This window comes from Pelecanus crispus, chromosome 7 (genome assembly GCF_030463565.1).
Source record: "Pelecanus crispus isolate bPelCri1 chromosome 7, bPelCri1.pri, whole genome shotgun sequence".
Taxonomy (NCBI): domain Eukaryota; kingdom Metazoa; phylum Chordata; class Aves; order Pelecaniformes; family Pelecanidae; genus Pelecanus; species Pelecanus crispus.
Window position 1 is genome coordinate 22,556,936 of NC_134649.1, and position 24,742 is coordinate 22,581,677.

Here is a 24,742-nt window from a genome sequence, read left to right on the forward strand (position 1 = left end):
AAGTAAACCAGAGAATTACAGGAAAACAAGCTCCAGGCTGTTTTCTTAACGTAGTTCCAGATAACTGCACTGATCTGCCTCCTCCCAGGGGCTCTGTTGTAGCTGCTGCTCTCTTAGTGTCCTCCTCAGCAGGATCTCACTCCTGGGACTGGGGAGGCAGAGCTTACCTTTATTTTGGAGGGGGGGTGGTGAGGTTGAAGGGTGAGGGATGCTCCAGCCCATCTGGGGAAGAGGCTGGGCACAGGGGGGTTATCCTTAGCACAAAAAAGGCGTGCATAGTGATTTCTAGACAAAATACTTTATTAGTCAGCTAAAAACAGTGATGCAGGCAGCAGCCAGAAAGGGAAGAGGGGAAGGAAGAGGGAATCCACTTTTAGGCAGAGGGACGGGTCAGAGTCCAGCACAATGTGTGGTCCGTGGCCCTTATCCCCCTCAAATGCCTGGGGACAGCAGGAGGATGCTGGATCAATCAGCCCCACCACCAAGCCCAGCTTCTCCTTCCCACACTGGCAGGATGCAGTGGTAGCAAGCGGGCGTAAGCACAGGTACAAAGCGGCCTCTTTTCTCCCCAGCGCTAATCCAGGCCCCCAGCCAGGCCCTCCCTGAGCTCCTCCTGCAGCTGTTAAAATGCCCCTCAGGAGGAGGGCAGCATGCAGCACTCACACGGCCGGGGCTGCGCCTGGAAGATGGAGAGGGAAATGAGAAGTGAGGGGGTGCCTGGTTCTGCCCCAGGAAGCCCCGCTGGATTCCTGTCCTGCCCCTTGGCACCCCCTCAGTCCCTCTGATACAAGAGAGCGCTCCCACAGCCTCTGCCTGTGCATTTGAAAGCCACAGGGACTGCCAGCCTCACCTCTGCCCCTGCGCGCAGATGTCTGGCGGCTTCTTTTGGCTTTGACCGGCGCCTCAGGCTCAGACAAGGCCGAAGCAGCAGTCACTTTCCTCCTCCCGCGAGCACGTCCCTTCCTTGGCCCATCAGCCACCTCCTCCTCCTCAATTGACTTTGGGGATTTTGCTGCAGCCCTGGGGCGTCGTTTTGAGGCGCGTGTGGCGACCTGGGTGGACATCGGAGCCGGAGCTTAGCAGCAGAAGTGTGCTTGGACTGCCAGCTGATAAGAAGCTCCAGGTAGGAGCCCACCGTGAATTCGGGAGCAGCGTGAACGTGGCGTGGGGAACAGGACAGCCTCTAGACCCAGCAGGAGCCACAATCACAAAGCTTCTTACCTTGGGGGTCAGAGCCTCAGGATCTGCCTTCAGCTGAGTGCGCTTCTTGCGGGACGTCTGCCCTGCGCAAGAAGACGTGCCCAGGTTAGGCGGGGTGAGGAGATGGGGCAGAGCGCGCCCACACCTTGGGGGACAGGCTGCGGCACAGTGACCTTTCAGGGACGCTGTCCCCGGTGATGTGTGAGCAGAGCTGAGCCGCGGAATTGGCAGGAAGGGCTCAAGGGGGCTGCTCGCCCCTCCCACCAGGTTCCCTCCCCTGCCAAAACATTGCTCGGTTCAGGCTTGCACCCCCAGGGAGAGCACACCCTCTTGCTCCCATCCTGGCAGGCAAGGAAGGGGGGATGTAGGTGCTGGCCTGGAAAAGCACCCTGTGTGTGCAAATGCTGTGCCCAGGCAGGCGGGTGTGCTGGTAGGAAGCCTTGGGCACAGCAGGCTCCGTCCCCCAGTGCCACCAGCCGTCACAGGCCCGTCGGTGCCCCAGTGCTCCTGCCTTTGCCTCTGGGCTTCCCAGGCTCCAGTCTGCCCGGAGCAAGAGCAGGTCCCGCGGGGAGGAGAGAGGACACTCACCTTTGGGAGCCATGGGGCCAGGCTCTCCCTGCAAGGAAGGCGACAGAGCATTGACTGGGGCACAATCATTCTGCAGGTAGTGGCAGCAGAATCTGTGCCCCTTCTCCACCCCACAGCCAAGACAGTGATAGGGAAACAGCCATGTTTCCCCAGGAAGCTGGGGGAGTTGGACTTGCTCTGCCTGCCCCACGCCTCGGGGACTCTCCCGTCAGCCCCTGATCCTTCTGCAAGGCCCCACCACAGCACCTCACCCAGACACGGGGCACAGGAGGGAGGAACAGGGCTGCTAGACCGCCCAAGACCCCCATTCCCACCATCGGCCCCTCTGCCTCAGACTGCCTGCCATTCCTTGGCCAGCTGGCCACCTTATAAAGGGTCCTCATCACCTCCACGTCCAGCAGTCGTAGCAGTCTGTCGGAGAGGAAGACCCCCAGCGACACAGTGTAATGCTGGGGGGGGGGGGATGTCTCAGGAAGCAGAAAATGGGCTGGTGTCCCCTTGGAGGAGGGGTCAGAGGGCATCCAGCCCCAAGCAGTGACCCCAGACACCCACCTGGAACCATATGGTCCTGCCGTTGCGGTCACGCAGAGAGCTCATGCCAGGCACCAAGTAACACTGCAGCCAGTTCTTGAAAGCATCGTAGTTATCTGAGTGATCTGGGTCAAAGAGCTTTTTGTCTGGGAAGGGAGAGAGGGAAAGGACAGAAGTAGAGAGGAAGCAGTGACCACGGTGTCGGTGTGCCCTCCCAAGCCTCCTGCTGCTGGTAACACAAAGCCCAGGCCTCCTCGCCAGCCCCAGCTGTTCCTGTTCCCCTGCTCCTTGTCCCGTCACCTCACCCGCTGTGATGACCTCCATGGGCACCGTGTGGCACAGCTCCAGGAGATCTGGGTTCTCCCGCATCAGCTTCAGCTTCTTGCTCGGCCTCAGGGAAGGATCCTGCAGGGGTGGAGAAGGGGAGGGAAGTCACCTGCCAACGACCCCAGCCTCCTTGAGGTCTCTCTTCCCCAACACCAGACAAATTCCCCATCTCCTCTTGCTCTCCTGAGGATGAGCTGCCATGTTCCCCACCATGTGCCAGCCCTGAACTTCGAGCTGCACATTAGCACATTCCCCACAGCTACAAAGACCTGAAAGAGGCCTAGCACACAGGAAGACCAGCAGTTTGTAAAAACAGCCCTCAAGTCACGTTTTGTTTTCAGCCTCCTTTAAAATAGCCACCTCCTCTCCCCCGAGGCCACAAGATTGGCCGTGGGCTCTACTGCAGCCTTCCCCAGAGATTTTAAGCTTGCAAGGTGTTTATTTCCCATGCCCCTTCCTCTTCACCCACCCCGAATATACCCGGAGACTTCCTGACGGCAGAAGCCAGGCGCTGCTAGGCACCAGCGCAGCACGCAGGCACGTGCCAGGGGAGCTGTCACAGCTTGTCAGCCTGGCCACGTGTGAATGAACACCACACGCGTGAGGTTACAGAACTGCTGCGCCCCATTTGCCGCTCCGTTGGAGGGGCAGACATGCTCAGACACGGGTGTTTATGGCAAAGGACAGTAACACGCTTGAGGAGAAAGATCCCGAGCAGCAAGTGTTATAGTTGTGAAGGGAAAATGCCTGCCATCGGGTTGGGAAAGGCTCAGAGCAGCAAATACCTCCTGACAGCGGTGTGGGCAGAGGCTGTGCAAGCTCTGCAAGGGCCTCGTGACAATGTTCTGCCCCATCAGAGCAAGGAACCAAACACGAACTGAAACTGGCCCTGAACCCTGGGCTGGAACAAGCTAGAAACAGAGCAGACCTGAAACAGAGCTTCGTGCCCAGCGAGGCAGCCAGCTGAGCCCAGACTGGGGGCTGGAAGCAAACTGAACCACCTCTGCTGCTGCTGAGCCCAAACCCAAATCAGGGACACTTCTCAGCTCAGTCCGGCTCCCTGCACGGGAGGCGAGAAGCTCCCAGGACCCCAGGGTGCTGCTGAGACATCGCACAGAGCCACAGGCAAACAAATCCCTGGTATGGTGTCTGGCTGGAAACCTGCCCCTTTCTGAGCCTGTGAAAGCACCAGGTATTCCTCACCTTCTTCCTCCTCGCCTGGTTCTGATCCTTCAGGGCCTCTAGCACGGTCCGAGCCTTTTCAAAGGGAGGGATCTTCAACCTGAGAGAGTTACACACAAGCCCAGACTCTCAGTTCTGGCACTTGCCTATGTCCACCAGGCGAGGAGGCCCAGCCAGCTTTGCCGAGGAGTCATCAAGCTCTGGCAAACTCTTGGAGACCAAACCTCCCCAACAGGTCAGTGGGTGCGCAACCCACCTTACCTGTACAGGATCTCAGCACGGAGGTAATTCCCAATTCCATTGAAAAACTTCTGGTTTAAGAGGGCCTCACAGATGGGCTTGTCAAAAGCCTTGTCATCCAGGTTCTTCAGCACATTCTCCCTGCAACAGAGCACAGGGTGTCACCCAAAACAAAACGGGGGGCCTTCCCTCAGGCCGGGCCATGGCCGGCAGGGTGGTGGGATGCTCACCTGAAGGCCTGGTACTCGGAGAGGACGCAGGGCCCGCGGCCCAGCTGCCAGGCGTCACCCAGCCGCCATGAGCCAAAGCGGCGGGCGTCGACGAAGCAGAGGGCGCGCGGGGGGCTCTCGCGGGTGAGGAAGCGGAGGTGGGCATGGCGAGGGAGCTGCGCGGCAGGGCACAGCCGGAACGACCCCGACATGCCGAAGCGGAATACGAGGTCCTGGGGCGCGGCGGGGCCCAGCGGGGCCAGCGTCAGCCGCAGCTCCTTGCCCCGGGAGGCGGCCGAGATGCGGTAGGCCTCGCTGCAGAAGGGCACCTCCGGGCCCCTGCCCACCGCCGAGCGCTCCACGCCGCCCGAGAACACCACCCCGCCGCACACCTCGTTGATGTAGCGCCCGGCCAGGTGCAGCTCCGGGCACTCGGGCATGGCCGCGGCCGCCGCGGGACCGCACAGCCCGGCCCGGCCCGGCCCGCCCTGCCGCCGCACTGGGGCCGCCGCCGCCGGTCGCCCGCCCCGTTACCTGGAGACACGCCCAGGCCCCGCCCCGCCCGCCTCCCATTGGCTGCGCGCCCGACAGAGCACGCTGGGAGTTGTAGTCCGGCCGCGTGGCCACGGCGAGCGGCGCGACCACGGCGAGGGGCGCGGCCGCGCAGGAACAGGCGGACACGGCCGGGCTTTGCCACTGTTGCCTTTATTGCAGCCTCCCCCGCGGGGCAGCCTCACCGCGGGCGGCCCAGCGGGCCCCGGGCAGCCCGCAGGCGCGGGCAGGAGGGCAGGGACAGCTGCCCCTGGCTTCCCCCTCCCCAGTCGGGCAGCGCCGGGGCCCGGTCGGGCGCACTGGGCCCTGTCCTGAGATCCCGCGTCGGCGCCTCCTGCCATCGCCCCTTCTCGCAGCTCCTCAGAGAAGGGTGTTCATCAGGGCCTGGGCCTGCTTCAGCTCTGAGGAGGGAGGGAGGAGGCAGTGGGGGAGCCGCCGGCGCTGCAGCGTCCCCCCCAGTGCTGCTGGCAGGAGGAGCCCCGGCCCCCTGGGGACAGGGGTCCCTGCTGCCACCCATCCTCGGGCCTCACCTGCCAGCAGCACCCGGAACTTGTCAGCGGAGAGGGCCATGGGGATGGCCGCCGTCCTCCCGCGCTCCCCGTCCCGCAGGTTGAAAGTCAGGTGCACGAGGGGCTCTTTGACCTCCCGCAGCTCGCTGGAGCTGAGGGTGTAATCCACCCGCCAGCAGACCGAGCCCAGCTGGCTCACTAGGGTGGGTGGGCGGCATCAGCACCCCAGCACACTCAGGCAGGGTGACTGACCCCAACCCCCAAACCTCCCAGTGCCTCACTCACGTCTCAGGCTGCAGGCCCTGAGGCTGTCCTGGAGGGAGCTCTGCTTCTCCTCGTAGGACCGGCACAACCCGCTGGCGTGCTCTGCCCAGGGGGAGAGACAGGACAAGAAAACCACCCAGCTCCGCTGCAGCCAAACCCCGGTAACGCACCCAGAGGAGCCCCCAGGGACGGATGGCACAGAGGGGAGGTGATAGGGGAGCACGGCTGCCATCCCGCACTGGATCAGAGCATGGAGAAGGCAGTGCCGGGGGCTGCCAGCTCAGCCTTGGCACATCCCACCAGGTCTGGCCTGTGGTGACACCCGAGGGTCCCCCCTACCTTTGGGCAGTCCCAGCTGCTGCAGCTCGCTCGACAGGGACTCGCTGTCCACGTTGTGCTTGGCAGCACTGGAGAGGATGAAGCCGAGGACGGCGATGGTCGCCTTCACGTCCCCCGACTCTGTGGGCGGGATGGAGGGTCAGCTCTGCCGCCTCGGGAAGGCGTCCCCTGCGAGATCGCTGCGTGTTCCAGGAGCGCGGCTCCCCGGGGAACCCCGGTCAGGGCTGGGGCAGCAGTGCTTACCTAACTTGGCGTCCGAGGTCAGCTTCAAGATCTTCTCATACTGCGGGAGAGCAGAGCGTGGGGCCATCAGGGTAAATACCAGGTACCGCACGGCCGCGTAACACACTCACTACACTACCAACGTTAACGCTAGTAATTCTCACCTTAGCATCAACACTACTAATACTTAACATCTCTATTATTCCTACTAGTACTGGCTGGTAGCATTCTTAATCCTGAGGCTTGCAATAATAATACGAAAGTCAGTAATGTTGCTAATTATGCAATTACAGTGTTATAACACTCTGCCTCCATCACGGTAACCCCACGGAGGGGGGGGTCCCACTCACCTCGATGGCCTCCCCCAGCAGGTCCCGGAGCACCTGGGCGCAGATCAGCTTCAGCTTCACCGAGGACTGCGGGGGCAGAAGGAGGGTGACCACCGCGCCCGGGGCGGGCAGGGGGGCGGGCAGGGGGACAGGAGGGGGCGCGGACACTTAACGATTTTGGCCAGGGTGCTGATCTCGGCCAGGACCCAGTCGGGGCAGTCCAGATCCCCGCAGAAGCGGAACCGCTGCGGGGGGAAGGCGCGGTCAGAGCCCGCCGCGGACCCGCCGCCTCCCCCGCCCCGTCGCCGTCCCCCCCCGCCATCCCCCGCCCCACCATGTCGCCGCCGGTCGCCGGTGCCGCCGCAGACCCCGCCTCCGCGACCCGGAACCGCTCCTGGACGTGGAGCCCTGGGCGGGCGGGAGGCGCTGCGGCCGCTCCGCCCCCGCGGCGGGGCCCTGCCCCGTGTTGGTGGGGGCTGGCCCGGGGCGGTGCTGGGCTCCCCCGAGGGGCTCCGCGGCGGGGCAGGGGCTTGGGCGCCGGGACCCCGGGACCCCGGCCCCCGCGGCCCCGGGAGCGCTGCCCGCGCGGGGGTCGGGGCACCGAGTGCCCGGGGGTCCCGGGAGCTGGAGCCGGGGGGGGGCCGCTGCCCCGGGGAGGGGCCTCCTGGCCCCGCCCCTCACCGTGCCCCGCCCCTCGCTTCGCCCCGACCCTCCCCGTCCATTAAGGCGCCGCCCGCCCCCTCCCCGCCCTCGGGGCCGTTCCCGGCGTTGCCCCGGCTCCTCCCGGAGCGGCGGCCCCGGCTCCGCCCCGCTCCGCTCCCGCCCCTCCCTTCCCCTTCCCCTTCCCCTTCCCCTTCCCCTTCCCCTTCCCCTTCCCCTTCCCCTTCCCCTTCCCCTTCCCCTTCCCCTTCCCCTTCCCCTGGTCGCCTGCGGGCCCGCCCGGTGCTGAGCTCCGCCCGCCCGCAGGAGCCGCCCCTCGCTGCGCCGGGCCCGTCCCGTCCCGTCCCGCCCCGCCGCCAGCCCGGGGAGCCCTCGGGGCCGCCGCCCCCAGCCCCCGTCCCCGCCCTCCCGCGGGGAGGCGGCCCGGGCCCTAGGGCGGGGGGGCCCGCGGAGCTGCGGGCCGGGCGCGGGTTTCCGGCACCAGCTCGGGCGAGCCGCTCCGCCGGGTGCCGGGGCTGCCCCGGGCGCTCGGCTCCGGGGGCCGGCAGCCCTGCCCCTGCCTCCCTCCCGGGCACGGAGCCGGGGCCCGCCGGCGCGGCGCGGCGCGGCGCAGCGCAGCGAGGAGCCGGGAGCGGCTGAGCCGAGCCGAGCCGAGCCGAGCCGGGGGAGCCAGGCGGGGAGAGGCGCCCGGCGGGGCCGGACCCGCGGGCAGAGGCCGGGCTCCCCGCCCGCGGGAGGACGAGGCGAGCCTGGGCTCCTGCCCGGGACCGGCTCCTGGCTGGGGACGGCCCTGCCTGCCCCTGCCCGGCCCTGGGTCTCTGCCCGGCGGCGCTGGCCCTGCGGCCCAAGGACACCTCGCTACAGCCCCAGCTCACGCACGCTTCGCTGCAGCCCCCGCCTGTCCCAGCTCCGCTGATGGACGCTCCAGCTCGGCATCAGCTCCGGCCCCAGCCCCACGGCCGGTGGCTCAGCCCCAGCCCCAGGGGCTTTATTTCCCCTCCAGCGCTACAGCGTTTATTTCAGCTCCTGCTCCCGCCCCGGTATCTTTATTTTGGCTCCAGCTCTGCAGCGTTTCTTCTCCAGCCCCACGGTCGGTATTTCAGCTCCAGCCCCAGGGTTTTTCTTTCTGCTCCAGCCCTGCACCGTTTCAGCCCCTGCCCCGTGGTCTTTACTCCAGCCCCAGCTCCAGAGTCTATTGCAGCTCTCGCCCTACAGTCTTTATTTCAGCTTCAGCTCCGCCTCTCCCCGCTGCCTCGGGGTGAAAGCTGCTCCTGGTTCTCGCGGCAGCACCGGGGCTGTTGACGAGTCGTAAATCAGTCACTGTCATATCAGTATGAGCTGTCGTCGCTGTCCCAGTGTTGTCTCGATCGGCGCGTCCGGCTGCGAGCACCGAATAAAGCGCTGCCCCCCCCGCCCCTGCCGCCCGTCTCACGTGTTGAGGTTGAAGGCGCGGGCCGGGATTGGGCCGGGCGGAGATGGGCGGGGCGAGGCCGAGCGGGCCGGGATTGGGCCGGGCGGAGATGGGCGGGGCGAGGCTGGGCGGGTCGGGATTGGGCCGGGCGAGGCTGGGCGGGCCGGGATTGGGCCGGGCGGAGATGGGCGGGGCGAGGCCGGGCGGGCCGGGATTGGGCCGGGCGGAGATGGGCGGGGAGAGGCCGGGCGGGCCGGGATTGGGCCGGGCGGAGATGGGCGGGGCGAGGCCGGGCGGGCCGGGATTGGCGGGGCCGGGCGCTGCCTCGGCCGGGATTGGCGGGGCGGAGGCCGTGGGGCGCGGGGGGTGCCGCCGCTCCGCGGGTCGGGGAGCGCTGGGAGCGGGGCGGCGGGCAGAGCTGGCCGGCTGCGGGGCCGCTTCGTCTGGCCGGGCCGGAGCCTCCGTTCCCGCGGGCGGGCCCGCGCTCTGCTCCGGGCGGGAGGCGGTTCGGGGGAGACCCGGGCGGGCGGGGTGGCGGGGCGGGGGCTGCGGCTCCCGAGGCCGGTGCGGCGCCGAGCGGGTGCCGGGGCCCGCAGGGGCGGCGAAGGGCTCCAGCCCCCCAAGTGGGGACGAAGAGCTGCGTTTGGGGCTGAAAAACCCGGCTCGGTCGCGGGGTTCAGCAGCTCAAAAAAAAAAAAAAAAAAAAGACGAAGTGCTGCGTTTTCCGAGCTTGGAAATGGAGCCAAGCGCTGCGTTTCTGAGCCTGAAAACAGGCGGGGGGGAGTTGGGGCTTGGGGTCGGGGCTCAGGGCTGTGTTTCTGGGGCTCAGACCCAGCCCAAGTGCCACCTTTTGGGATGGGAACTGGAGGCCAAGCGGCCGTTCCCAGCTCCCCGACGCTGGCTCCGGGGATCTGTGGGCAGATGGGGGGCGGGGGGGGGGGGCGGGGCTGTGGGACCCTCACCGGAGATGGGGGTCCGGTCTCATCTGCTCCCCAAGTGCAGGATGCTGGCATGCACCAGGCCGAACTCAACACGTGAGAGAGTCTCCGGGCAAAAGGGGCTGGGGTGCAACACTTTATTTGGTGCTCGCACACGGACGCATGATCAAGACAATGTTGGGGCAGCGACGCCAGCTCATACTGATATGACAGTGACTGATTTATGACCTTGTCATCAGCCCTGGTGCTGCCATGAGAACCAGGAGCAGCTTTCACCCAGAGGCAGCGGGGAGAGGCAGAGCTAGAGCTGAAGCTGAAATAAAGACTGTAGGGCAGGGGCTGGGGCCAAGACAAACACCGCAGAGCTGGAGCTGAAATAAAATGTGTAAGGGTGGAGCTAGACCTGAAATAACGACTATGGGGCTGGAGCTGAAATACAGATCGTAGGGCTGGAGGTGAAAGAAATACAGCAGGCGGGCGCTGGGCCAAAATACAGACCCTGGGGCTGGGCTGAAATGATGCAGGCCTGGAGCTGAAATAAATAATACAGGACTAGATCTGAAATACATAGTGTGGGGCTGGAGCTGAAACGATGCAGAGCTGGAATAAAGACTGTAGGACAAGCGCTGAACTAAAACCTGTAGTGCTGGGGCAGAAATACAGGCCATGGGGCTGGAGCTGGAATAAAGATTGTAGGGCTGGGGCTAGAATAAAGGTTGTACAGGTGGAGCTGGAGCTGAAATAAAATCTGTAGGGCTGTGGCTGGGCTGAAATACAGACCATAGGGCTGGAGCTGAAACACCAGCTCTGGAGCCAGGGGCAAAATGATGCAGACCTGGAGGCAAAATATGTGTATACATATGTATGTATAATATATATAATAAATATGTATGTATATACACAGCTACAGAGCTGAAATACAGCCTGTAGGGGCAGATCGGGAGCTCAAATACAGGATGGGGATGGGGCTTAAATGACAGAGCTGGAGCTGAAATATCAGCTATATAGAAATAAAGACCCTGGGGCAGAGGCTGGGGCTGAAATAAATAATCACAGAATCGTTTAGGCTGGAAAAGACTTTTAAGATCATTGCATCCAACTGTAAGCCTAACACTGCCAAGTCCACAGCTAAACCATGTCCCTAAGTGCCAGGTCTACATGTCTTTTAGATACCTCCAGGGATGGTGACTCCACCACATCCCTGGGCAGCCTGTTCCAATGCTTGACCACTCAAAAAGGTCAAAAGCACTGAAATATTTCAGTGAAGAAATGGCGCCTAATAACCCCCTAAGCCTGCTCTGGTGCAACTTGAGGCTGTTTCCTCTTGGCCTATTGCTTGTTAATACCATGGGGCTGAAGCTCAACTAAATAATTTAGCGCTGGAGCCGAAACAAAGACCACAGGGCTAGAGCTGAAATAAAGACTGCAGGGCTGGAGCTGAAATGAACTCTGCAGGTCTGGGCTGGAACAAAGACCCTGGGGCTAGGCTGAAATACTGACCTGGCTGGAGCTGGAGATAAATACAGACAGCGTGGCTGGGGCTGAAACAGCGCAGCACTGGAGCTGAAATCATAGAATCATTTAGGTTGGAAAAGACCTTTAAGATCATCCAGTCCAAACATTGACCTAACACTACCAAGTCCACCACTAAACCAATTAAGGGTAGAGTCATAATTTCATGTTTCATGGCTTCATGGATGGATTATTTTTTAATGAAAGTAAAAACTAGGAATCACTAAGGTTGGAAAGGACCTCTAAGATCATCAGTCCAACCGTCAACCCAACACCACCATGCCTACTAAACCATGTCCCAAAGTGTCACATCTACCCATTTTTTTGAACACCTCCAGGGATGGTGACTCCACCACCTCTCTGGGCAGCCTGTTCCAATGGCTTGACCACTCTTTCTGTGAAGAAATTTTTCCTAATATCCAATCTAAACCTCACCTGACACAACTTCAGGCCATTTCCTCTCATCCTATCGCTAAATACTTCGGAAAAGAGACCAATGCCCACCTCACTACAACCTCCTTTCAAGTAGTTGTAGAGAGCGATAAGGTCTCCCCTCAGCCTCCTCTTCTCCAGACTAAACAACCCCAGTTCCCTCAGCTGCTCCTCATAAGGCCTGTGCTCCAGACCCGTCACCAGCCTTGTTGCCCTTCTCTGGACATGCTCCAGTACCTCAATGGCTGCCTTGTACTGAGGGGCCCAAAACTGGACACAGTATTCCAGGTGCGGCCTCACCAGGGAGTCCAGGGGGATGACCACTTCCCTAAGTCCTGCTGGCCACACTATTCCTGATACAAGCCAGGATGCTGTTGGCCTTCTTGGCCACCTGGGCACACCGCTGGCTCATGTTCAGCCGGCTGTCGACCAACACCCCCAGGTCCTTTCCGCCAGGCAGCGGAATACCATCTGAGGCGCTGGAGCTGAAATAAAGACTGTAGTGCAAGAGCTGAAATAAAACTCTGGAGCTGGGGCTGAAATAAAGCCCCTGGGGCTGGGGCTGAGCCACCGGCCGTGGGGCTGGGGCCGGAGCTGATGCCGAGCTGGAGCGTCCATCAGCGGAGCTGGGACAGGCGGGGGCTGCAGCGAAGCGTGCGTGAGCTGGGGCTGTAGCGAGGTGTCCTTGGGCCGCAGGGCCAGCGCCGCCGGGCAGAGGCCCAGGGCCGGGCAGGGGCAGGCAGGGCCGTCCCCAGCCAGGAGCCGGTCCCGGGCAGGAGCCCAGGCTCGCCTCGTCCTCCTGCGGGCGGGGAGCCCGGCCTCTGCCCGCGGGTGCGGCCCCGCCGGGCGCCTCTCCCCGCCTGGCTCCCCCGGCTCGGCTCGGCTCGGCTCGGCTCGGCTCGGCTCGGCCGCTCCCGGCTCCTCGCTGCGCCGCGCCGCGCCGCGCCGGCGGGCCCCGGCTCCGTGCCCGGGAGGGTCAGGGCGAAGCGAGGGGCGGGGCACGGTGAGGGGCGGGGCCAGGAGGCCCCTCCCCCCCGAGGCCCCGCCCCTTCTCGCTGCCCCGGGCCGCGCCAGTGCCCCCAGCGCTGGGAGGGCCCCGCACTGAGTGTCCCTCCCTCCTTGCCTGCCCCCGGTTTGGGTGCCCCGCCGCCCCTTCGCTCCCCATGGCTGCTGGGGATGGGCCTGGGCCAGGCTGGTGGCAGCTGGGGGGAAGCAGCCCGGCAAGGAGCTATTTGGTCCCCCCACCCCCGTGGGAGAGGGGGAGACCCCGACGCGGGGGGCAGGGGAGTCGGGCGACCACCACCGAATGATGCCTCAGCGGGGACCCTCCCCGGGAAATCTCGGTCCCTGCTGAGAGCTGCGCGGCTGGCAGACAGCACCCTGCTGCAGGATCCGGCCTCCCACACTGGCCCCCAAGGATTGGGGGGCACACAAGCTGCTCTGTCGCTCTGCTGCTCATCCCTGTGCCCCGGGAGCTGTGTGTCCCACCAGGGAAAGCCTGCTGAGGAGGAGGACGAGAACCATGTTAAAGTCGATGCCAACTTTCGGGGCTGGGTGGATGGAGGAGAAGGCGGGAGGCACAGGAAGGAGCTGGGCATCACGAGCTGGCCTGTGGCATGGCGAGGGCTTTCCTGGTGCTGGCTGGGTCACCCAGGAGCAAGGTGGCACGGCAGTGGCATCTGAGGTACCGGCAGTCAGCAAAACGCAGCGGGTCTCGGTGCCTGGCATGGGGCCGTGGCAGGCACCAGGCAAGGGGGACGCTGCTGGTGGGACCTCAGGGACACTGTGGGGTTCAAGGGCATCAGGCAGGGACCTAGCGGCTGACACAGACCTGGCAGAGCAAGGTCATTCACACCAGCGACCTCCCACCCACCATGTCATTTCTAGATGGACCAGGGTATTTTTGTTTTCTCCTGCCTTGTTTTTCTTCATTACAGTTTATTTTTTCCAGGCTGACCTTCACGCTCACTCAGCCCATTTGTTGGGATTCCTCCTTATTTGGTGCACTTGCTTTCATCACTGCCGGTTGGGTGGTTCCTGCCTGCGCCTTCAGGTAAGCATCACTTCTAGAAAACCAGCATCTAAAGACATTTCTATAGAATCGCTTCCTTTCTTCCTCCTAAATGAGGCAGACCTGGTCTGGTCAGACTTTGGGTTATGCTTATTACTCTTTGCTCACGTGCTGGGGGGTAGGTGACATCCAAGTGAGGAGGTGAGTCAATTCTGAGGAAGTTCTCAGCCCTTGATTTGCAAAGCCAACCCTACAGATTTGAGTTGACAAGCAGCAGTGGCAGCTGCTTCATGCCTTCAGGCGCCCGAGCTCTGATTTTCTCGAGGTTTGGGGACACAGCAGGTTTTTTTCTACCCGAGGAACTCGCTGCTTGTGGTCATTTCCAGGCAGGAGCTGGCAGGGGAAGGTGGGAGTTGAGGAGCACTAAGTGGGTTCCTTGTCTTGCAGAACACAGGGAAGGGCTGGTTTTAGCTCCTCTCCCCCTCGGAAAGGAGCAGGGGAGCTCAGCACTTCCTGCCAGCAGCATCCAGCCTACCTGTTCCCATGGGACCAGCCCTCACAGGGTACAAGCACCCCGAGAGCAGGATGGGGTCAGCCCTGCCCCTTGCCTGGGCTGCAGGGAGGCTCTTCCCTGCTTGCTTTGGAGAGCAGTTTTGGAGGACCATGGGACTGAATGACCTTTGATTATAGATTGAAAAAAGCAACTGAAATTCCTTTTTGAAGCGAGTGTCTTTATGTACAGCCTGCTTTCTGCCTCCACGCAGAGCCCGGTCCCATGCACTGGGGAAAAGCATGCAGCGAGAAGGGAAAAACAAGCTTTTGGGTAAAAAAACCCCTGCCTTGTAGTTAAGTAGCGAGCGATAATGGCCCCCATCATAGAGTGCTTTGCCTATTGAGGTGAAGGGAAGCACCCAGTGCAGAGCAGGAAGGGCAGCTTTACCCAGGGAGCAGCCCAAGGCTTGATTCCCCCAACCCAGCCCGAAGAGGGATGCATTTCCTTGGTCTTTTAACTGCCTAGCACTAGTGAGTAGTTAGTCAAGAGCTGGTGCAGTGGTGCAGCCCCCCCCCCGGGCCACCCTAAGATGCCAGGATAAGCCCTATTTTGCTGTTATCTTGGTCACAAGTGCAGTGGCTTGGGCATCAGGCACTCCCTGGCCACACCTGGGCTATCTGCTGCCTAAATGGTACATCAGGGCCATTCTGAGATCTCAGGATAAGCCCTGTTGTGCTGTTATCTTGGTCATAAGTGCAGTGGCTTGGGCATCAGACACTCCCTGGCCACACCTGGGCTATCTGCTGCCTGAAGGGTACATCATTGTACCGTTGGAATGTAAGCATTGGAACAGGCTGCCCAGAGAGGTGGTGGAGTCACCATCCCTGGAGGTGTTCAAAAACCAGTAGATGTGGTACTTTGGGACGTGGTTTAGTGGGCGTGGTGGTGTTGGGTTGACAGTTGGACTGATGATCTTAGAGGTCCTTTCCAACCTTAGTGAGTCTTAGTTTTACTTTCATTAAAAAATAATCCAGCCACCAAGCCAGGAAAAATGAAATTACTACTGTACAACTTAATTTAGTGGTGGATGTAGTAGTGTTAGGTTAATGTTTGGACTGGATGATCTTAAAGGTCTTTTCTAACCTGAACAATTCTATAATTCTATGATCAGGGTCACTCTGAGATCTCAGGATAAGCTCTATTGTGCTGTTACCTTGGTCATAAGTGCAGTGGCTTGGGCATCAGATACTCCCTGGCCACACCTGGGCTATCTGCTGCCTGAATTCTGTACCAGAATGACTCAGCATGAACTGTGGCCAGAATGTAAAATACTGACCAAAGCCAATCATCTTGAGATCCTATAAATAGTGATCCAAAAGGGAGACCTTTCAAGCTCTCAGCAACAGGCCTCTCAGGGTCAATTGCACAAGGATGGAACGATCATCTGTCAACCACTTTGCAAGGTTCACCAACCCTCCCTTGATGAATGCCAGCACATAGAAGTGAGTAATTCATGAAACTCACAAAAAGGGAAATTTTAATCACAGGTTAACCTCTCTGCATGTGCAATTTGATTCAGAACTGTTTGCCTGTCTGTGTGTGATTTGATTTAAACCCCATCTGTATGTGCAACCCTGCTCTAAGTCTTGGGTGACCCTCACCATTCTCCAACCTTTAACTAAGTCACCATTTTGATTGCAACAAATTCAACTGAATCACTCTGTTAAATTGGCTGATGCTTAAGTGCTGTTGAGAATTATATAACCCAATTTTGTGATACATCTCAAAAATATGAATAAATCCTAAATTGCTGTAAACCAAAGCTGTGTAAAAAAAAAATTATATTTGCAACAGCTGGAGAAGACCAAGCTCAGCTTAGTGATGTCAGCTAGATCAGCAGCACACAGCTTGGGCTGCTCAAAGCTAGGTCTGGCCAGGAGGAGCTTACAGCTCTTACACAAACCTGGGTGTAAAGCATAAGCCACACATCACCTGCCAGCTGCCCATTACATTGCCTACCCCCAGTAGCTGTACCTTGGTGGGTGGGAGCCCAGGGCAGGGCTGCCCTCCAAGGCCAGAGGGCTCAACATCACCCCTACAGCAAAAGCAGAGACCATTCACAGCTGGATTTAATAAACTGTTTATAGAATGTCAAAGTTCAACATACAAAGTCATTCTTTCATTCATCTGAGGCCCCATCCTTCTCAAGGAGCATTTGGCAGCTGCAGCCCAATGAGCAGAGATAGCTTCTCAGCATCTCTTCCACCACAACCCCTCTTTGGGCTGCCACCCATCAGCTGTATCTTCTCCCATCAGGCAGAGTCATTTTGCCAGTGTGTATGAGCATCCTCAGTGCTCTGCAAGTGAGAGGGGGAGAAGTCAACATGCCTGCCTCCAGCAAGGTCAGGGGGTGAGGTCTCCTTCCTCCCACACCCTCAAAGGGTTTCTCCAACTGCTGGCATTGCCTAGGACCATCACCAGGTACAACAGGGACCTGTGACTGCAGAAACACCAGCTGTGCCTCAAGGCTCCAGCTCCAAAACACAGAAACTAATTCCAGGGACTGTAAAGGCCACTTGCCTGTTCAGAGGATGCCCAGAAGCCTTGGTTATCCATTTCCAGGGTCTGAGTCCCTGCTTCAGGGTCTCTTCTGTCCCAGAAGACCACCATGTCCTGCCAGCCGAGCCTCTTGGCCCTCAGACACTAGGGAGGAGAGCATGAAGGCTGCAGCTCTGCCTGGCCCCATGCCAGCCCCTCTGCAATGTGCTCCCCTCACACAGGGGGCTGGGGCTGCTTTGCCCCAGCTTGTTTGTCTGCCCCAGCAGACAGACATCACCCTTACCACCAGCAAGATGATGGGAGCAGTAATGATGCAGAGGCCGCACACAACCATGATGGCCACGCCATACTTGGGAAAGTCTGGTTCAGGCATGGGGGGCTCCAGTATGTCCTCTGGAGCAGAGCACAGCAGTTAGCGCAGCCTGCAGGACACAGGGGCTCTACCCCATGAGGTTGCAGCCACCCACTCTCCTTCAGGGCACAGGAGGCAATAGGATGCCGATAACATCTATTTGACACCCTCCATGCCCTTTCCGCATAGCCCTTCCCTCCTGTCCTATGCCAGCCTGCAGCAGATGGGTCCCTGTCTCTAATCCTCCCCAGGCTGTGCAGAGGGATAGGGCATGGTTGTTATTAGAACTGTACTTTCAGCCCAACCATCACAAGCTGGTCACCTCACCAGACAAGACATCTCACCTCCCTCTGCATAAGAGGTCCGGATCTACTCTGCTCACACTGCATGCATGGAGCCACAAGCTGGTGAAGCTTGTGTACCCATACCCCAAAGAGAAGCTTACCTCCCACAGCAAGAGAGTACGGGTCCACCAGGAAGTCTGAACCAGCCAGAGACTTGTTTGGCCCAACTGAGAGCACAAGTGCCTCCAAAACATCCAGACTGGTCGGAGCAGGATGCTGGAAGACCACATCCCCATGGCAGATCAAGGAGCCAGGCCTGTGGAGGGGGTTGGGAAGAGCTCCAGCAGCTGCTAGCACCACCATGACCCTGCAGCTGCATGCTGGGCTGTGGGCATGGGCACAGCCAGACTCCCAGCTGGTTTTGCTCAGAGGGGCCCCGGGATGATGTCTCTGCACTCAGGGAGGCATTTGTTTTGCATCTGCTCTTTGGGATGGAAGGGACAGCCCTGGGGGTCTGGCAAGTCACTTTTGAGACAGTGGGTAAATGCTTAATCTCAGCTGCCTGCTACAAACACTTCTGTGGTTGAGACCATACACCTGACAGCCATGACCTGTTGGTTGATGTCTGCAGGGAGACCTCGCTGGCTCTGTAACACCCCTGCCCCTCCCTCCTGCCCCAGCAGACCCTCTGCTCCCACTCACAGGAATCCTCTTATCACCACTTGCAGGAAGCTCTTGTGGTCCCTCAGGGCTCTTGCCACCTGGAAGAGAGGGTTTTGCTCAGCTCCCCACTAGCCTTCAGGGTGTTTCACCCAGCCAGACCACCACTTCCACAGGCATGATGGAGCTGGGACAGCTGCTACAGCAGGGAAACAGGGTAGCTGCGGTCCTGCAGAACCTCCAGGTCCCTGGCTGCATTGTGGTGGCCTGAACCACTATCAGCAGAGAGAAAACATCCTGCCACTAAAGCCTCAGTGCCTGCCTTCAGCAGGTATCAGCCACAGCACTGGAGTTGAGGGTCTGGTTTGGACAGTCCCAAAGCAGTCCCTCCTCCTCCAGTGGTCCTCAGCCTCCTTTTCTCAGCACCCTGGGAGGACCCTGGCCCCCTCCCACCAGCCATGCCTACCACAACACCAAGGTCTCTGGTGAGCTCCTGGTGCTCTATAGCAAGTGGATTCAGAAGGTCCTCGCTGAAGTGTCTGTTGATGATTAGGAAGGAGACTGGGTAAACCTGCAGGTGAAGCCTGGCTCCTGAAGAGGCAAGACAAGAGTGCTAGGTAAGCAGAGCTGGCAGTGAGCCCTACCACACACAGGCACTGTCCTTACCCTCCACTGAGAGGGAGGTCAGGTCCACAGAGCAGGCTGCAAGAGCTGTCAAGGCCTGCAGAACCTCTGGAACAGCAACATGGATGATTGTATCAAGGTAGATGTCTCCAGTGATCTCCAGGTCCCCACTGAGGTTTCTAAGGGGAAAGAAGGGCTCTAAGCAAGGCAGGAGAGCAGGGTCCAGGCTCACCAAGCACACCCGTGCTGGTCTTTTTTCAGCAGCTCATGACTACTCAGCCCAGGGAAGGTGCTCAGTTACAGTATTTGCCACCAGCTGCACATCACCCTCCCAGGTTTCTTAGTGCAGCAAAATTCATCCTCTCCATCTTTGCAGCATAGCTAATTAGCTGCAAGAGTGCACAAGAGGTAGCAAAGGTAACTTAATGAAGAGCTTTGGAGGCGGGTAGTTATGTCCCATACCTGACCTGTGTGATAGAGAAGTTCCTCACATGGTAGAGGGTACTGAGAGACCAAGTCACCTAGATAAAGGGGAGACAACAGCTCACCCCCTGCCCCTGCTTTAGTGCACATTATCCCACCACGCAGGCAGTGCAGCAGCCAGCCTGTGCCCATTTTCCCTGCCATCATCCTTTGGAAGAGCCACCAAGGCTTGCCATACCTTGCTGATCAGCCTCTCCAGGAGGTCTGTCCCGCTCCTCCCAAGCTGCAGGACAGTGAGAGAGATGGACAGCTTCTCTGGGTCCAGGTTCTCCAGGCTGAAGCCTAGAAGAGTTCAGGAGACAGTTATGCCCTTACCTGTTCCTCTACCTTCCTTGGGAGATATCAGTCAGCCTTGAGCTCATCCTCTGCCACACACTGAAAGCGGAAGCCAGCGGGGCAGCTGAGTGAAGCTGAATACCTTTTGTGGTTGGAAGGGCTTGGGATGTACCACCTCCCAGGACAGGAGAAGCAGGTCAATGAGGGGAAGCCAGAGAGTTTAGCAGAAGCACTGGACCACACAGGTCCAACTGCTGCACATGTGGTCTCCAGCATCCTTAACGCTGAAGGGTTTTGCATTGGTCAGGAGAAGGGATGTCAAGTGAGGGTGAAGCCCAAAGTCCAAACTGGGCAGGTTTTGGCTTTGATAGAGGCATAGGGAGAACACTTGACAGCAGCAGCTCTGCTGTGGGAATATCTCCACGGCTTACCACTGGACTGGACAGACTGTGGCTCCAGTTGCCAACTGAAGATGCTCCTTCCCCTTCTCGCCTCTGTGATGACTGTCCGGATGAGGTGCGAGTTGGTGGGTGCAGGGGCATCCCCCCGGAACAGAGCCTCCCCTCGTACCACCACAGACCCATTCCTGGGAGGGAGATGAGATGATGGGCAGCCTGCCTCCCCTCTGGGAGCAGCTTTACAGCTGCATCATCCTCACATTAACATCCCACCCAAAGAGAGGTCTTGGATGGCTTTATCTGGAGCTTCAGACACTTTCAACCAGTGGTCCCTTGGGACAATGACCCTGGAGAGGGAGCATAGCCCCTCACAAGACCTGTCTGGAGCATTTTGCTGGGCAAACCCTTCCCTCCAAGCCAAATCCACCCCTCCCCATCTGTTGCCTCAGGGCAGAACTGCATACTCACATAAACTCAAGGACATTTGCCTGCAGGAAGGTCTCATAGGTGGACAGCATGTGGTTTAGCTGGAAGAAAGAAGCACCTGTTAATTGAGAAGCTTTTGCAAGCTCCCCCATGTGAAAGGAGCACATACCAGGAGGTGTGCAATAAATACAGAGTGAAGTCAGCTCAGTTTTCCAAGGTAGGGCATGCCAGTGTCCCAGGGTATGCCAGACCTCTGGGGATGGTCATGGCTGAGCTGGCATATCCAGGGCTCCCATCGGCCTAGAAACAGCACCCAGGAGGGAATACCCCAGCACCAACATGGTGTGCAATGGCCCTGTTAGCTACCAGAGGTGAGGGGAATCCAGTCCCACCTCAAAGCAAGCACCCCAGTCCAGCTCTGGTGGAGCAGTGCCAGGGATTTACTTGCTGCATCACACCGAGGTGGGCAATAGACCAAGCCAAGGCTGATGCAGCCTGCAGGCTCCTCACCCCAGCAGGGCTTGTTGCAGTAGCTTCTCAGCTGCACCCCCCCATGCCCAGAAGTACCAATATCTCCACCAACCAGCCCCTGTACTCACCATCAGCCTCACTTCTTCCTCCAGCTCCCTGTAGCTCCCCGAAGCCCTGCTGCTCAGAGCCTCAGTGTAAGCGATGCCCAACAGCCAGAACTGCAAGGGCAGCACATGCACAGGCAGAGGCTGTGCAGGAGAGGGGAGCCCAGGGGGGTGGGGTGCAGGGGTCTTCACCCCTGGCAAGCCAGGTTTCCCCATTGTCATCAGCTCATCTGGGGTGAAGGCCTCTCCTGCAGCTGCAGGGAGATGCTCTCTGTCTGTGGAGGGGTGCTGGGAAGTGACAGAGTGACTGGACATGGACTGAGCATCAAGGGTCACCCCTGCTGGTGCAGCCAGGGTCCAGGAGCTGAGCGGGGAGCTGGCTGCATGCACAGCTCCAGCAAAATTCAGGAGGTAGGATGGAGATGGCAAGCTTGTGGTGCCAGTGTGGTACGTAGCCTCAGAACAATGCTCTGGAGCAGGATTCTTGGAGCTCAGAGGCGGCACAGAGCCTGGGCTGGCATGGGTGGGCCCTGGAGGTCCTACCGGAGCAGGAGTGGGTCCTACCAATGCTGTCCTGAGCTCACTGTGCCCAGCTTCTGCTGCAGCCACATGTCCAGGCAGCACACCCATCTCTGCCACCTTCATGTCCTGGTGCTGCTCTGCAGTGGGTCCATCCTCAGATGCTGTTGTACAGAAGGTATCTGGGTGCAGAGATGGCCTCTGGGTAGGTGACTCCAGGGGAGAGCCATGTATCACACCTGCAGCTCTTGGAAAGGGGGAAGCCACCATCACAGCTCCATCCTTGTGGGGGGCTTTGGTTGCTCCAGGCTCTGGGATGGCAGCAGGGGCTGCCGAGCTCACCCCAATCACAGTGGGACCTGCAGCACTGGGAGCCCTGGTCAGAGTGGGGGAAGGGTGGGCTTCAGTGGATGTCAGCAGAGTCTGCTGTGCCAGGGGGGAAGGCAGGTCACTTAGTGTCCCTGAGGTGACAGCACATCCCCCAGGCTCTGCTGTAGGAAGGAAGGGAGCCAGCATTTGTAGGTGGTTGACATCATGAGCCAATGCAGCACTGGGAAGTGATGCCGAAACAGTGGCCAGAAGTCCAGACCCATTTCCAGGTACCTTGGCCAAGATCGTGTCCACCAGCAGGGCAGCTCTGCCATGCAGGAAGGTGCCAGCAGGCTGTGTGTCCCAGAGCATCTTGGGTGTCACAGCAGAGGGTACCCACACAGTGCCAGGATGCATTTTAGTCGAGCTGTATGTCCTTTCTGTTGGCAGAGCTGAGGGCACGCCTGGAAGGGGCACCAGGTGAGGAGCAGCAGTGTCATCCTCACCCGTTCCAAGGTCAGACAGGCCAGGACTTTGTCTCACCTCTTCCTTCTGCCCATTGCAGCTCCTTGTTGTGGCTCTGGCAACTGAAGCTCCATGCTGGACATCAGAGAAGCCACTGGCTGTAGATTGATGAGATGCAGGCACACTGCTGGTGGCCTGTGCTGCTGTCACAGCTCTGGCCCAAGAAGGCAAATTGCTGGCTGTGACCACAGTAGGAGGCTTAGTGCTCGCAGCTGGGCTGAGATCTGCTCTGCAGGGCAGGGTCTGACAGTCAGTCGATGCCCCAAGGGCTGGTGTCTGGTCACCTCTGGGCTGGTCTGCTGTACTGCGGCTCCAGGAGGGCATACCCATCAGTGTCCATGCTGACCCTGCATGTACTGGGGCATCAGATGGGACACGAGCCCCCCCAGCAGCCCCTTCAGGTGAGAGCAGCTGGGTGGGCACCACCTCCAACAAGGCAGCCCCTGCAGAAGGGCCAGAAGCAGCTGTGGGCAGGGAGGGAGCCTGCTGCTGCACTGGGGAGGCAGCATAGGCAGCCAGCTCACCCTGAGCATGGGGGGTGCCCTCAGAGCTCCCCCCTGCATTCTGGGGCTCTGCCATGCCCACTGGCTGCCCAAGGCCACAGGCTGAGGTCACTGCAGGCACCTGCACTGCATCATGCAAGCCTTGTCCTGTGCCATGGAGGTTCCCCAGAGCAAGGTGATGCCAGGAGCCAGGGCTGGGGCCACAGGTGGTCTGGAGGAATTGAGCTGTGGTAGCAGGCACATCTGTGCCAAGCCACTGTGCAGGGGACAGCATCACTGCCACTGTTGTGCCCAGCCCAAGCCCTTCCCCACGCCTGGATCCAGGCTGCCACTGTGGTGAGGCTTGAGCTGTCGAGGGAGAAGCAGTGGCTGCAGTCAGTGTCCCCAGGCTCCATCCCTCAGCATCTGTACCACGGGTCATGTCTCCTTTGACCCTTGGAAAGCAGCCTTGGGTGCCCACAGAGCCCATCATCACTCTTCCATGCTGTTGCATCACTGGGTAGTTGATCAGGTCCCCATGTGTTACCACCAGATCGTCACCTGTCCCTCCCTGGGGGGCTGGCAAGCCCAGCTGAGCATGGGAAGAAGGCAGGGAGCCCAGGGGGGCCCTGAGAGGAGCAGCCAGAGACCCTAGGCTGTCCAGGAGAGCAGCAGCAGACAGGCAGATGGCCAGCACCAGGAAGGCTTTGCACCACAGCCTGCTGGCAGCAGCAGCCACATTGGCAGCAGGACCCAGAGCCGTGGCCAAAGCCCCTTCCCTCTCACTACAGAAGATCATTTTTGGCTGTAGGGCAGTGATGTCTGTGGGGTCCGGTGGTCCTACCCCTTGACTCTGCTTGGGAGAGGCCATGGGGAGAGCCCAGCTGTGGAGAGGTACAGAAGGAGCTTTAGGCTGGGTCCCTCTAAGCCCCCTCCATCCCCCAGCAACAGTGGCTAGTCTGTCCCCAGAGCATCCCACACACCAGGGCCAGGAGGCCCCTTGTCAAAGCATCTCCCTGGTCTCCAGCAGCACTGAGCATCTTCTCCAGGTCAGGGAAGTTCATGCCAAGCCTTAGCATCTCCTAGGAGGAGCCAGGGAGGCTCCTGGTGCAGAGCAGGGGTGTAGCCAGCCTTGGGCTCAGACATTACCTCATTCCCTGCTCAAAGCACCCACCTTGCCTCAGACAGCCTCACTGGGGACAGCAAGACTTCAACCCACCAGCACCCCTTACCTGACAGCACCCAAAGAGAAGAGAGCACTAAACCCCCTCCCCAGCCCTGTGCTTTTATCTAATTTCCCAGGGGGGTGGGGGGGAGTGGGGGTGGGGTGGGTGGCTCCATGCCAGCTGGTCCCAATTAACACACAAACTAATTTGCACTCCCCCAGGTGAAGCTCCTTCTCTGCTGGAGGGGTCCCAGCTTCCCTCTGCTCCTCATTAAGCCCTTGGCAGAGGAAGGAGTGTGCGTGCCTGTTTCTCCAGGCAGGTTGTTTCCCAGGCACCAGCCCTAAATACCATGGATGGTCCTCAAAATGCCCTATTTGCAGGGAGTGGGTTGTGGCAGTGCTGTTCCCCTGCTGGATTTGAGTAATTTGGGCTGAAAAACGGGCTTGGGGTGTTTGGCTCTTGGGACCAGGCAGATTTTGTGCTTCTAACAGGGGCTCACAAGGGGTAGGGTGTCTTGGGGGTCCCTGCTGAATCAGCCCAGGGTGCATCATCCCAGCAGCAGGCAGAAGAGCACTGGAGGACCTGCTGCACCCCATGGCTCTCCTGCCCCATTTCTGATGCACAGACACCTCCATCAGCACCCTCCTCCTGGGCTGTCACCCAGGGGGCTCAGGACATACACCCTCATGGGCACTGGGATGCACTCCCTTACTGACGGGTGACCCCCAGGGCTTCCTGCACCCCCGGGCACCTGTGGCGGGTTGGACGCTGGATCCAGCCCTCCAGTGATGGGATGGAGGGGCTGGGCACATGGCTCATGGCTTGTTGCAAGCGTGTCACCAGCGGGGTTTGGTCTGCCCAGCCAGCTGGGAGATGCTGGGTGCCAATTTGGGACAGCAGAGACCAAAGCATGACATGTTTGAAAATGAGCCAAAACCTTTAATCAGGCGAGGCACCTCTTAAAATTCGTATTCTTACAAAATATTAAATAAAGTGAAGGAACTTTCTTCCCTGGAACCTTTTATATATATACATACACATATCTATGTGTGTGTGTGTGTATATATATATATATGTATAAAAAAATTACAGTATTATTAAACACTGCTTTCTGAATCGCTTTACAACACTATGCACAGACCCGGCATGGCAAGG

The 24,742-nt window shown here is 59.7% G+C and overlaps 2 protein-coding genes across 2 annotated transcripts; both read right to left on the reverse strand.

The window, feature by feature from the left end:
- Window positions 1-311: 311 nt before the first annotated feature.
- NEIL1 (nei like DNA glycosylase 1) lies at window positions 312-4,717 on the reverse strand. The gene is made up of 9 exons (XM_009478276.2): window positions 4,299-4,717; window positions 4,090-4,209; window positions 3,865-3,928; window positions 2,625-2,724; window positions 2,341-2,465; window positions 1,789-1,816; window positions 1,222-1,283; window positions 851-1,052; window positions 312-679 (listed from the first exon to the last, which is right to left on the reverse strand). The coding sequence occupies exons 1-9, from the start codon at window positions 4,715-4,717 to the stop codon at window positions 660-662; spliced, it is 1,140 nt and encodes a 379-aa protein (XP_009476551.2). The 3' UTR covers window positions 312-659.
- Window positions 4,718-5,147: 430 nt separating this feature from the next.
- On the reverse strand, window positions 5,148-6,844 carry COMMD4 (COMM domain containing 4). Its single transcript, XM_075714282.1, has 8 exons — window positions 6,827-6,844; window positions 6,666-6,737; window positions 6,514-6,579; window positions 6,185-6,224; window positions 5,942-6,061; window positions 5,624-5,704; window positions 5,360-5,536; window positions 5,148-5,230 (listed from the first exon to the last, which is right to left on the reverse strand). Exons 1-8 carry the CDS (start codon window positions 6,827-6,829, stop codon window positions 5,190-5,192), a joined length of 600 nt encoding a protein of 199 aa, XP_075570397.1. The 5' UTR covers window positions 6,830-6,844; the 3' UTR covers window positions 5,148-5,189.
- Window positions 6,845-24,742: the final 17,898 nt, after the last annotated feature.